The 14,670-nt window shown below is 37.5% G+C and overlaps 1 protein-coding gene across 2 annotated transcripts in view; it reads right to left on the bottom strand.

Annotated features, from left to right (window-relative positions):
• Positions 1–1,440: 1,440 nt before the first annotated feature.
• Positions 1,441–14,670, bottom strand: part of LOC124716891 (uncharacterized protein C19orf47 homolog) — a 44,494-nt gene continuing 31,264 nt past the window's right edge. For both annotated transcript variants that reach the window (XM_047243444.1, XM_047243443.1), the window contains exons 9-10: positions 11,092–11,186; positions 1,441–2,603 (exon numbers count right to left, since the gene is read on the bottom strand). In XM_047243444.1, the coding sequence (XP_047099400.1) occupies positions 2,442–2,603; positions 11,092–11,186 (257 nt within the window). In that variant the 3' untranslated portion in view covers positions 1,441–2,441. The remainder of the gene's footprint in view (positions 2,604–11,091; positions 11,187–14,670) is intronic.

Genomic DNA, 14,670 nt, shown 5'->3' with positions numbered 1-14,670 from the left:
TTTTGTACAGCACGACATACCACCCAGTGTTGTACGAGTCATAGAACAGCCAGCACAGCTACAGCCAACTATCAGCACCCCCTAATGCAAAGAACAATATAATCACAATCCATTTACCTCATTCTGATAACACTGCCCCAAGAATTAGTTCATGCACTTTGCTCATGAGTTCTCATAATCCCAGCCTTCTCCATCTTGTGGAATTTGATACCACATAGATTCCATCTTTTTTAAAATCATGTTTATCTATACTTACTAAACAGTGGTTTATTGGCCACAAGTCATGCCAGCGTTACACTATATTTCTGCAAAAGAAACACTCATAGCTGTAATAATATATTAGTTTGTAAATAAAGAAGTCCAGGTGGAACAGGGGAAGTAAAACCCATCATTTATCCCAAGAGAAAGAAAACATCCGAAACATTTTCCTAGTGTGGCAGGCACCTTAGGTGTACCACCTTCTCAGAGCTTGGAAAGCACACTGAACACCTGTAAGAATGACCAGGAAGCAACCTCACACTGTTTTTACGATTATGTTTTCTTAATAATGTTCACCTTGGAAACCTAATACTTAATTTTTCTACACTTTTAATGAAACCAAACAAGAATTTCTTTTGTAAGGTCAGCATAGAAGCTTTAATCCAGCATATTCTGACCTAAAAAGCATACAATTTTGTGCATAGTATCAAGTTGCATACCATTTTCTGCATGATTTGTGTTACTTTGTGTTATTAGATTGTTACACTTTTACCAATGAAATATTGGCACTGCACTGAAGTATAAAGATATTTAATAGTATACTGAATAACAATGCAAGAAAAACTAATGTTTGATGCACTCCCAATACACAACATCTCAAGTCCATTTATGCAATTTTGATAAAAATTAAATTTGTAAGCAAATACTTTTAACTCGGTCCATCATACAAGAGCACATATGACATTTGGAACAAAAACATTGAGAATAAAAGAAAACTGTAATTCAAGGACTAAATTATTATTATTAACAATTCCAATGAAATTCTCACCCACTTCAAATAAAAATTACAAACATCTGAAACAGTTTACAAATCTGTATAACATAATTACCTTTGTGAAAAACAAGCAGATGCTCTGGTTCTGAGAAAACACATAATAAATACAAAAAAAGGTAGCAGGTAAACACTAAAAAGATGGAACAATGAACATAATAAGTAACTGAATTCATTATAAATAGAAACAGAAATATGATATGAATATATAATAGCTGACAAATTACATACACATTTTAATTCCTTTACATTCAAGGAAAGAAAACTAAGATGTACTTGTGAAATTATAACAAAGCCTTTACCTGCAATAAACCACCCCCTAAGTTACCAAAAATTTGTAAGCAATTTCAGTATTATAGCATTATAAAAGACAGACATTTTACTTGTGAAACAAGGTACAATAGTTTCTGGAGTATCATCACTGACTACAAATCAGATCTAATTTCACATCATTAGGCAAAAAAATTTTCAGGATTCTATTTTCAATTGTGTCCCAGAAAACTAGGACAGACAAAGGCAATATTCTGCACACAAGCAATTCAGACTAAAGTATACACAAATGAAACACAAATGGCAATATTCTGCACACAAGCAATTCAGACTAAAGTATATACAAATGAAATACAAATACATGATTAGGATTTGCTAATGAAACATACAATTCAAATTATGTTACAGATATTGTAGCATGTTAGTTTGGTAAGTAGAGCAGTTTAGAGCTATCCTTAACATGGTTTGAAATACAACAAGAGAATTTCAGATGCTTTAGGGGATTAATTTTCTTAACTTAGACTGCTTTAATTTTCTGAAGGAAAAGGAGAAGCAAACCATATTAAACATGTCTCATTTTTTCTACTTATGAGTAGATGATGCCACACAATCTTAAATTCAATACATACATTTGTCAAACTGTTATGCACTTAAAAGCAGCAAAGAAGAAGAAGAAGAAGAAGAAGAAGAAGAAGAAGAAGAAAAATTAAACAGATGGTGGCCCACAAAAATTTCAACTGCACATCTTACCACCACATAAAAGTAAATTTTGTTGGCATTCTTTTTGATTTCCTGTTAACATGCCATTATACTTGCAAAAGGGTACTGAAATGAATAGGACATTGTATCCTTTATCAATAATCATGCATACATTAACAGATCTTTAGAAAAATAGTTACTGTAATAATAGTAATACAGAGCTCAACAAGTATACTTTTATCTGACAGAGTGGGCTGTATCTCCGATTTTTCACTCCACACATCCTGGAATCAGCCTGTTATTGTTCACTTCCATAAAATGCCCCACACTCCATGTGACAAGAGCCTTCATTCTTTTTAATTATACAACATTACAATCATTCTATTATTATCGACAGATTCATTTGCATACAAGGAATATTACAGTCTCGATAAGAGAGGAACTAGCGCCTAAAACTGGGCCTCCCTGCCAGTCTTGATGAAAATCTGCCGCCCCTCCACTGGCTGCCACCTCGAGAGACAAAACTCCTGCCAAAAGAATTTCTTATTCCAGGTACAATCTTCATGACTGGTGTCCCACTTTCACTACTTGGGCCAGTAATACGCTGCAAAATAAAAAGTTCGAATTCATTTGCTGTTTGACTATGATGATGATGATGACGACGATTACTACCACTACTAGCACTAGCACCAGCACCAGCACCAACAACTGACAGATTGAACAACATGTTGTACTTAAAGGAACAAAACTGGCAAATGTAAACATAATGTAGGGAGTACCCCAAGAGAGTGCTGTAAGGTTGCTATTACAGTAGAACATCGCTTTTACGTTCCCAGAATTAATGCTTTCCCGCTGTTTTCAATATTTTGTTATCGTTAGTGTCGAATTTCTTATGTTCGCAATATCAATTTGTAAGAACTCTGCATTAACATATGAATAAATTTTACTGTATTTTACATTTTAGGGAACACTGTTGGTGAGAAAAAACTGATGTAAATTGACATAAAATGATGCTGGGGGGTGTTGGCCTTCAAGTAATGTTTACAAACATTACAAGTTTTTGATGTCAGGGCACTCAACTCCGCAGATCTGAAATGGTAAAAGTTGGAACGATTCGTGCTTTGTCTCCAGCCTCTGCAAAACTTCACTACTTCAGTCCAATGAAGAATCTGGTTACACCAATCAACCACCAAGGTGGGAGTAACCAGATTCGTTCGAATAAAGATATCACGACCAATCACAGCAGTTTCCAAACTGTCTGTACTGTGCATGTGCAGATTCATGATCATTGAGATCGCCGTGTCATGTTTGTATTACTCGAATGCATATTTCATGCTTCATTGTTTGGCCACTTGCTGCTCTAGTTGTAATCTTTGCATTGCTAATATGATTCTGGTTTAAATATTGAAACACTGCACAGGTTATGCATTTTCCCATGTTAAGCATGATGTGTTTCAAGAATACAATCTGACCGTCAAATACAAATATTTACGTAACACACAATGCGAGTGATACTTTTCCGCATGTTTGGCTTTTTGCTGGAGGAAGCACAGTACCTTACAAGCTCAAAAAGACAACTACAGCACAGTGAATAAGATGCAGATTGACACACACACACACACACACACACACACACACACACACACACACACACACACACACACACCCCGCAGAAAATACTTACGTAAATATTTATGCCTGACAATAATGATAATAAAGTCTCAAAATGTGTCGTGCTAAGCATGAAAAAATATGTAACTGTGGAATATTTCATTATTTAAACAAAAAATGGCACAGCTGCAGGCCTGCCAAAAACGTTGACTACGATAAATGAATGAAATCAAATGTTTCTAGTTCGGAGATAGTTACCAGTTTCAGTTACGTCAACAGCTAAACACAGTACACGATTCAGATAACCTTTTGTGTGTATTATGTACAAACACTCAGGTGACGAAAGTCAGAGGAAACCCCCTAATACTGTGTTGGACCTCCTTTTGCCCGGTGTAGTGCAGCAACTCAACTTGGTATGGACTCAAAAACTCACTGGAAGTCCCCTGCGGAAATACTGAGCCACGCTGCATCTACAGCTGTCCACAACTGCAAGTTGCCAGAGCAGGATTTTATACATGAACTGACCACTTGATTATGCCCCATAAACGTTCGATGGGAATCACGTCAGGTAATCTGGGTGGCAAAATCATTCATTCAAACTGACCAGATGTTCTCCAAACCAATCATGTGGCCCGGTGACATGGCACATTCTTGTTTGGGAATATGAAGTCCATGAATAGCTGAATATGGTCTCGAGGCAGCTAAACATAACCATTTCCAACAATTGGTTCAGTTGGACCAGAGGACCCGGTCCATTCCACGAAAATACAGCCCACACCATGACAGAATGACCACTAACATGCACAGTATCTTGTCTTGTTGACAACTTGGGTCCATGGCTTTGTGGGGTCTGCACCACACTCAAACCATACCATCATCTCTTATCAACTGAAATTGGGACTCATCTGACCAGGCCATGGTTTCCCAGTGTTCTAGGGTCCAACCAATATGGTCAAGAGCCCAGGAGACGCACAAAAGGTGATGTCGTGCTGTTAGCAAAGGCGTTCGTGTCAGTCATTTGCTGCCATAACCTGTTAATGCCATATTTCGACGCAATGTCCCAAAGGGTGTTGCTTGTTTGTTAGCACTGACAACTCTACACAAAAGCCACTGCTCTAGGTCATTAAGTGAAGGCCGTCAGCCACCGCGTTGTTTGTGGTGAGAGCTAACTCATGAAATGTATTATTCTCAGCACACTTTTGACACTGGTTTTGAGAATACTGGATTCTCTAATGATTTTCGAAATGGACTGTTCCATACGTTTAAATCCAACTATCATTACACATTCAAAGTCTTAATTCCCATTCTGCAGTCATAATCATGTCGGAAATCTTTTCACATAAATCCCCCGAGTACAAATGACAGCTCTGCCAATGCACTACCCTTTTATACATTGTGTATGCAATACAACCATAATCTGTATATCTGCATTGTGCTCCCCCATGGCTTTTGGCAACTCAGTATGTGTCTTGTATAAATTATGAAAATGCAAGGGGGTGGGGGGAGCCTACACTTAACTTTTACTGTTTAAAAAGTCAATTCCCACATTTCAAAATTTCCTGCTTTTTACACCACTTTTTAAAGTGCCTTGAAAAGTGTAAAAGTAGGGTTTCACTGTATTTAAAGTTTATATTAATGACCCAGTGGATAATACTGAAGGCTGTGCAAGGCTATTCCCAAACAATGTTGTTGTCTACAGGAAGGTTGGAAAATAAACAGACTGCAGCAAAATGCAGGAAAACGTACAGGGGATTGACAAATGGGGCAGGGGTGGTCACTGACACTGAACATAAGGAAATTTAACATATTGCACAGAAATAGGGGACGATCTCCACTACTGTTAAACTGCACTATTGGCAACAGATCACTGCAAACAGTAACCACAGTAAAATACCTAGGAGTAACCATCCGGAAAGACCTAAAGCAGAATGAGCAGATGCCAGATTGAGATTCACTGGGAGAATCTTATGGAAATGTAATTCATCCACCAAAGAAGTGGCTTACAAGACAGTCGTTCGATTGATTACTAAATACCATTCATCACTGAGAGTTCAAAGTGTGTGTGTGTGTGTGTGTGTGTGTGTGTGTGTGTGTGTGTGTGTGTGTGTGTGATTACAAAATTAACAATTTTTAGATGTTTTCCCTTTACTGGTACTGTGACACCTTGCTTCTTGCCAAATTTCATGACTATGTCAACGGGAAGTACCCAAGAGGTTTTGATGAATGAGTTTGCAAGTATCGAAATATGTGACACACACACAGACAGACAGAGAGAGAGAGAGAGAGAGAGAGAGAGAGAGAGAGAGAGAATATTTTTTCGTGTTATATAGTGACAAATTAATAGCTCTCAGATTATTTCCTTTTCTTGTACTGTGAAACCTTGGGATTCTTGATCCATGGGAAAGTGAGTTTTCAAGTAGTAAAATATGTGTATGTGACATAAAGGGCCAGATCTTTTGACTGCATTGATTTAGAAGCTTAAAATTTTTACACTGCCGAGATATAAATATTAACTTCATATCTCTACCCACTCCTGAAAAAAAGAAAAAGTTCTTAACAGACAAACAGATAGACAGATAACAAAGCGATCCTATAAGGGTTCCATTTTTACAGACTGAGGCGCGTAACACTAAAAAGCGGGGTGTCTTGACATGGTATCTGTACCTCAGTCTGAGAGCATTACAGAGATGATCAATGTACTCCAGTGCCAGATGTTAAAGAGAGGCATTGTGCATCACAGAGGGGGAAAGAATGGGACATCAAATTACTTCCTGCCACATATGTCTCGTGAAATTTATTGTGACAAGAAAATGACAGTAATAAAAGGTCATACAGTGTTTTATCCACAATCATTCTTCCCAGATATCGGTAGTTAATAGACCACGGAGGGGGACACAGCTAACAGTGCCAGAAGTACTCTCTGCCACACATCTTAAGGTGGCTTGCGGAGTATATATGTAATTGTACCAGTAGTTGTAAAACATACATGTACCAATTACTTGGCAAAGCGAACTGAAGATCTGGCCAGAGTGAGAGACTGGCATGTTCAATGTCTGAAAGACGGGGAGGAGACACAATAACAGCCTATGTCCAGTTCTTAAAAGAGGGTCAGCGCCACATGCTATACACCCTGCCTCACACAGCACTTTTTACAACACTCCACGCAGACTATCACTGTGACATTTATTCATGGCATTATGTGTGAGAAAGAATCACTGTCCAAATTAACCATGATGTTTTTACAAAAACTCAACATGAAACACCTTTTTTTTTTTTAAATTATATCATCTCCTTCATGTACAATTACTCATTTATGATGGCTCTTTCTATTAGAAATTCCATAGACAGAACAATTTTCCTCGGAGTTCCTTTGTTAGCTACAGAGTCCAGATCTGTGCAATAAATGGCTGATGGTTCTTTTTATGGTTGATAAAACTGCAGAAATTGCTGCCTAATATCACATCTATCCATATTGACAATGGGATATTTATTATGCGCACTCTTCTTCTTCCAAGCAGATACTTCTATCCCACTCACCCGAGCACCACATCCCTCCTTCCATAATTTACACACCATTGGTTTACTCAAATTTTATACTAAGATGGTATCTGTTCTTTCAGACATTTATAATGGGCGGGGGCACTACGAATGTAGTGCGGCACAATACGTTAAGAATGTGGGTTCTGCGGGAGGCATGCCGGAGATAAATCCCCGCAGTCGCACTATGCTCTGTGTCCTCGGTGGCTCAGATGGACAGAGCGTCTGCCACGTAAGCAGGAGATGTCCCGGTCGGGGCATACATTTTCATCTGTCCCCGTTGATATATGTCAATGCCTGTAAGCAGCTAAGGGTTTTCATTTCATTGTAATTTTACTCAAATTTAATATTGTGCTTGCAAGTATCACCACCTTCTTTGTCAGCCCTGTCGCTCCTTCTTCTCACAAATAAATTTAATTGTCTTAATAGCAAGTTGTTGTAGCTACCAGTAGACTTTTCCAAAATCACTTTTCTTGCTGGCACTGCAATGTAACAACACATACTATTTCGAACTGAGATGTGGGTGTAATGGTCACTTGACCAAGTTAGTTCCCCTGTGGCCAGCTTACAGTTCACTAGACTGAGTAATCCCTCATGGCTCGAACCCTAAGTTTCAGTTTGCTAGTACATTTTCCCTGCTATTTGAACTTCCATAGGAGTTATCAAGCAAATCATGTTAGAAATTATAAATGCAAACAGCTGTCTGATGATGAACCTGTCAGTTTGATATTCGTAGGAGGGGATTTTTTTTAATAAAATAAATGGCATTATTAAATCATTAACAATTATTATTTTTTTCTTTACTTACTGTTATTTAAGACTTAACCTGTATAGCACACTCGCTTAGCCATGTGCATTAGCAGCCCACTTCTGGAATTCAGGGAGGCACACCAGACACGGGATCAAATCTGCCTGGCAGATTAACGGTGAGGACCAGTATGCCGGCCAGCCGGGGTGTGGTTTTTGGATGGTTTCCCACATATAAGTGAATACGAGCTGGTGCTCAGATACCACCTGACTTACACTATTCGCAAATAATTTATCTGAAATGTTCTCACAGTTTCACGCCGGATAATATTAGATGCAGACACATGTGGTTCACAAATTTCATCCAATGGAAAGGGGGGGGGCCTCAAGGAAAGGGTAGTCACAGGAGGGGCATACAGCCACCCTCTACCACAAACATTTCCAAATCTATATTAATGTACCAATCCTGTGAAGATACAAGATAAAAAAAGTGGTACAAATTAACCTGCACAAAATCAATTACACTAGTGCTATCACAAAGTTCACACACAGTTAGGGGACATTCTCTGAGCACACAGCTGGAGGAAAATGAACATGCACACACATTCACCTATGTGTAGTACTGTGCATAGCAAAGTCCAATTTGAAATACTTCAGCTACACTTAAAAATGAACAAAGGCAGAAAATAAGTTGACAACTGAATACCCAGTCAACAACCAATCATCAGATGTGGAGCAAATGCTCTGACTCTGGTAGTATGCGGAAGGAACCATTCCAGCACTTCCCTTAAAACATTTTGGAAAATCTGGATAGCCAGATGGGAATCCGAACTGCTGTCCTCACAAACACAGGTCCAGTGCCTTACCACAGAGCCACCTCACTCACTCAGCTGCATTTAGGAACATTTTCTACTAAAACTTAGTCTTATATTTTTTTTTGTTTAAAGATTACAAAAAAGCATTGATACTTTTGCTGAATTCGGTATGTGCTCATAGCTTACAAAAGATGTTATCATAAATGGGGTAAAGAATGCCTCCTGGCAACAGATCTGTCAGCAAAGTTACTATTTAACAGCATTTGACAATAATTTTAATGTGCACAACCACAATGTGCATTATGCATTATTCAGTAAAGTCTACATTTCTGCATGTTTGTTATGATGACACAGAAACAAAAAGAAACCACAATGTGCATTATGCATTATTCAGTGAAGTCTACATTTCTGCATGTTCATTACGATGGCACAGAAACAAAAGGTCTGTGAGTAATAAACTTCAAATTACTAGTTCTGTGAAGAATGGTGATACAAAAGCAAGTTTAGCACATGAATGCTGTGTGCCTAAAGGAATTACCAGGGGATGGATGAAAGAAGAGAATAATCTCAAACATTTTGTAAACACAATTGAAAGTGATGTGGGAACAAACAGAAAAAGGAAAAACTAGGAAAAGACAATATACTTGACAGTGATTTTTAATGAAGCCAAGTGAAGGTGTTCCCCTTCCAGGCCAATCATAAAAGATCACCCTGCAAAATTTCACTTTGATTTATATGGTGACAAAGACTTTACTGCTTCTGACAGAATGGTTTCGAGGTGGAAACGTTACCACATAATTAGCTGAACGAGCACAGAAGTAGTAGTACTGTCTTTCAACGGCGATTCTGCTTCGCAATTTCCTGGAATTCTGAACAATATAATCATAGATAAAAATTTAAACAATCATCAAGTGCACAATTTTAATGAAACAATATGTAGTACATACAGCATTGCATTATGTGCTGCTTCAAACTTTGCATGTGAAGTCTGTTATTCCACAGCTCACTCTTGAATCACTACAGTTATGGTATAATGAGTGGATAAAGCAAGTTCCCTGACAACGCTTCTGCTGTGTAGGTGATATTTGACTAAATGTGGAAAACAGACAACAGAGGATATCTGTCTATGATCTATGAAGGCCTGAAAACAAAGAGAACCTCGTATTTGTGCATGATACAGTATTAAACTAACAAATTTGTTGAAAAACTGAATCTGATAACACATAATAGACAGCACAAGATCTATTACAAGAAGACAAGAGTACACTGAAAACAGACACAATAAAGAAAACCAAGTGGAAGTGATAATTATGAAACTCAAGACTAGTCTGACATATCTTAGGAGACGGATAAATCAAACTGATTTAATAAAGATGCAAATAAAGGAAGATAGAACTTGTGAACCACTTGACACAGAATAGACACAATAAAATGGCAATATTTTACAAAGTAAAGTCGAAAGTACACTATAGGTAAGAGTCCTGGACTTTAAATAGGAAAGGAGAAACGGAGGAACTCTAGAAATAATCCTATAGAAGGTTAGTGACCAGCAAAAAGGAAAACAATGGTCATGGAGGAAGAGTAAAACCTAAGGTCTACATCAGCTCAAAAAAGAATGAGTTAAGAGCACATTAAAAAAGAAATTTTCAAATAACAAGAAATTTCCAACTATGATACGGAAAGCCATGGTGGAACGTAAATAATTTAAGAAATAAAGGTAACAACTCACCAAACATAGTGGCACTGAGCAGATGAGCTACAAAGCTACGATACACTGTGTTGCCGTACATGTTACAAATCAAACTAATGGAGATAACTCCAAAGGATTCGAGGAAAAACACAGTACAATGGCCAAGAATATCTAGTCAGGAAAAGGGGGAACAGCATCAGGGAAAGAATGAAGGGACTGTGGAAGGAGAAGGGACAAACAACCAAACCAAGAAAGAGAAAGGAAGATGCATGTCACATTATAGCTCCTGTTCCCTCGTGATGTGGAGAGCTGCAACTATTAAGAAAATCTATGTAGAAGTGCATCAGATATGAGCTGTATAGATGGCTGTGTACCACAGAGGTACACAATTTCTTGCTAACATCACTTGAAAATTGCAAAGATTGTTGTAGTTAATTGACTCTATGCTTATCAAATGTATCATTTGGGTACTAGCCTTAAAGTAAATCATGAAAAACTTCTATTAGGATGGTAAGATGGGAACTGGAACTCATGTGTACAGAATATTTCTTAAGACAAAATGGCACAGCAGCTAACCAGAGCAACATGCCACAACTTGCACAGCAGTGCAGCCCACAAAAATTAAACACAGACTCAAAAACTGTGAACAGAGTTGTAAGAAATAAAAACATGTTTTTGAAGTATGTTCTTACCGGTCTAAAGCCAGCCTGTTTTAATGGTTGTCTACTAGTTATCGTAACACCTAACCTCGTTTTCACGCTCCGAGTAGTAGCATTTTCTGGATTGCCTGAAACAGAAACATCAATACCAATACACATGTAAGACAACACTGTACACTGTTAAAACATTATCACTAACAGTATTCTGCAAAATGCAATCAGCAGTCCTTACACAGAAAACGGACTAATTGAATTGTAAACTACCGATGAGTCCAACATGAAAAATTGAAATCGCTGAACTGAACAAGGTTCTAGTCCCAATGGAATCCCTATCATGTTCCATACAGGATTTGCAATGGAGTTTTCATAATATACCATATACAACTCAAACAAAAATCTGTGCCCAGTAGTTGGAAGAAATCACAGGTCACACATACTTCCAAGGTGGGTAGCAGAAGCGATTCACAGACCATCGTCCAATATCACCGAGATCCATCTGTTGTAGACTCTTGAATATATTGTTATCTCATACACAATGCGCTGTTTCAAATAAAACAACCTTCTTCGTGTCAACCATCATGAATTCGTGAAATATTGGTCACGGACAGGGATTGGAAAAATATGCATTTGTGATAAGTCCAAATGTAGGTGCAATTCTGGCTCAAAATTGAAAAATGTGAAATTACCTAATAAAAGTTATTTTGATACAATTTGTATCCAGGAGAAACAAAGAAAAATCCAGTATGGAATAATGACAATACTATGAAAAGGATAGATTTCTACTCACCACATAGAGAGGATGTTGAGTTGCTGATAGGCACAACAAAAGAATGTCAAACACATAAGCTTCTGGCCAAAAAAGGCCTTCATTGGAATTAGACAAAAACACACACAGTCTGAGGCTGCTGTGGTCGCGTGTGGGAGAATTGGGATTGTGTGAACAGGTGTGCGTATGTTGTCCAATTCCAGTGAAGGCCTTTTTGGTCGAAAACTTTTGTGTCTGACAGTCTTTTGTTGTGCCTATCTGCAACTCAACATCTCCACTATATGGTGATAAGCAATCTATCCTTTTCATAATATTGCATCCAGATGAACTATTTTATCAGCAACAGTTACAGATAACTTTATTTTCTGTGTATAAATATCTACAAAGTAATCCATTTTTGGGTATTGGTATTTTGAAACATCTTGCGATGCCACATTAAGAAAGAGAATGTCCATATCACAGTGTTTGCAAAGGTGTGTGTCCACATGTGCACGAAAGCTTCAGTTTGCCAAAAAGTTATGCTGTGGTGCCGCGTCAACGAACAGATGGGAGAACTTATGGTCTCTACATATTATACAGGAAGTGTAGCAACACAGGACAACATGGAAGATACGGAATGTAGAACAAAGACATATGCAAACAAGACTGTCAACAAGGCAGCTGATGGGAATGACAGAATCAACAAAAATCGAAATACATTGACTGGTATTGCTGTCCAGTCACTATCAACATGAGCTAGCCGAAGATATAAAGTTTATTGTTTGTAACATGCCAACAAATGTTTCTAATGCCAACGAATAAGACGATTTCAATCTCAATTACACCAAAAATTTTGGCGACCATCAGTTTGTGGTGTTACTTCTGGTTTTTGTAGATATAGATGCCCTGAACACAATGCTGTCTGCTAACTAATGTTGGCGGTGACCAGGAAGTAATAAAAGTCAGTCAATGAATTTGATCATTAATTCAGATACTCTCACCAGCCACCATGCTGAAAGTCTTTCTCGAAAGCACGTAGTTCAGTTCAATTTGGTTTTACTTTGTAAACTGATTGTTATCTTGTGTTGTGAAGTATGAGTTACACGACTGTGAATGCACATGAAAATATGCGAGTCAGGGCTTATATGCCACAAATTCACAAACAATGTTCTCCAGATTTTGCAACTCTCAAATTGTGTGAGAAAAGGTAGAAAGGAAGATAACATTGAGAAACATCTTAAATCAGAGACCCTCTGTTCACTAGCAAGACAAATGCTGCTGCTTCTCAAAAGAAACAAATCATCAATTGTTGAAAGCTTAAATTAGTCCTAAAAAAAAGAAAACAATGTAAAGAAAAGTTGAGTAAAAAAACTGTTTAACTATTTGTAAAAGCAAATACTCCACTAGAGAAGCTCAAAAATCATGCCTTACGGGCATGGACTGCTGGATTCTCAAATGGAAATCTACCGTGTGGGAAGACTGTGTAAGAAATGTTTGTCAAATAAGCAAGTTGTTTTTGAGACTTCAGATTGGGGGTATGATAGAAATAGAAGAAAAAAGCAGTCCTTGGTTCTGATGCATTAACTCATAGGACAATATGTTAGTTTTGTGCGCAACAAGAATATCTCATTGGTTTCGGACCTTAAATAGTGAATTAAACTGCATACTCAAGTCTTCTCATTGCCGTACTCTGCAAGAGTAATGATCAAAGTGACAAGTATATGTCATGCACATCCTGTTCAAAAAAAATAAATTTAAAATACTATGAGACATAATATACCATTGTATACTGAATAAAAAGAACCTTGTAAAAACACAGACCTATTGGACTAACTTTGCTGCCCAAACTAACTTCTAGCTGAACTCACACTATTGCGTTTACTTTGTCACTTGTGTTTCATGATGTTTTTTCTATTGTTTCTAGAAACTGCTTCTGACCACAAGAAGCTCACAAGTGAGTCTGTAGCTGGAACAAAAATAAGTGTCCTGTGTGAAGAAACAGACAGAATGGGACCCAGTGTTTTTGTTGTCCTTCTTCAAGTGCCATATTTAGAATATTGCAAGTTATTCCCTGCTGTTGTAAAATTCCTTGAGTCGGCTAATGCAACAAACTGCTCTCAAATGACATTAGATAAACTAAATGATGCAGCACAGGTGTTTGTAACTGACAATGCGCCACACACTACAACAGGTTATGGAACTCTAAAAGGCCATTGTTGTGACCATCTAATCATCACGAGTATTGTTGGTTACACAAACTCAGTTTGGTTGGCAAAGGCTGGACAACAGCTATGTCTGATTTAAATGAATTTGCAGCAATGATAAAGTATAAACAGAAACACATTCAGTTTTTAAAATCAGAGTGGAAATTTAAAAGAAGATGAAATTTTTCTGATACTGTATTTAACCGAGTATAAGATGACCCTGAATGTAAGACAATCTCTTTTTTTTTAAGGCTCCTAGAGAAATACTTATTTTTAACATGTTCTGGCTAATCAAAATTACAAACTTTTATTGAAGTAAGGTATCTGCCTAAAAAAGGTAACATTACATCTATTCTAAACTAATGCCATTTACTGACTGTCTACATTTTAGTAACACAAATGAGAAACAAAATAAACAAAAAGAAATTGTTTACATGAATTTTTATCTTCACTGCCTTTTTTGTTTACTTAGCGTGTCGTCTGTGGTATCATTATTTTTAATCATCATCGTTACCATCCTAACAGGGCAGCTGTGAACCTCATATCTTCATTGTCACAAATACTTGGCTGTTTCTTCCGAATATGTTGTGATTTCTGAAGTTGTCATTGTGGTGGGACCTAAGAAAACAGCTGTTTTTTTTCCTTTTTCTTCTTTTTCTTTTC

Source organism: Schistocerca piceifrons, chromosome 9 (assembly GCF_021461385.2).
Source record: "Schistocerca piceifrons isolate TAMUIC-IGC-003096 chromosome 9, iqSchPice1.1, whole genome shotgun sequence".
NCBI lineage: Eukaryota > Metazoa > Arthropoda > Insecta > Orthoptera > Acrididae > Schistocerca > Schistocerca piceifrons.
This window is presented reverse-complemented; position numbering and strand designations above follow the sequence as displayed.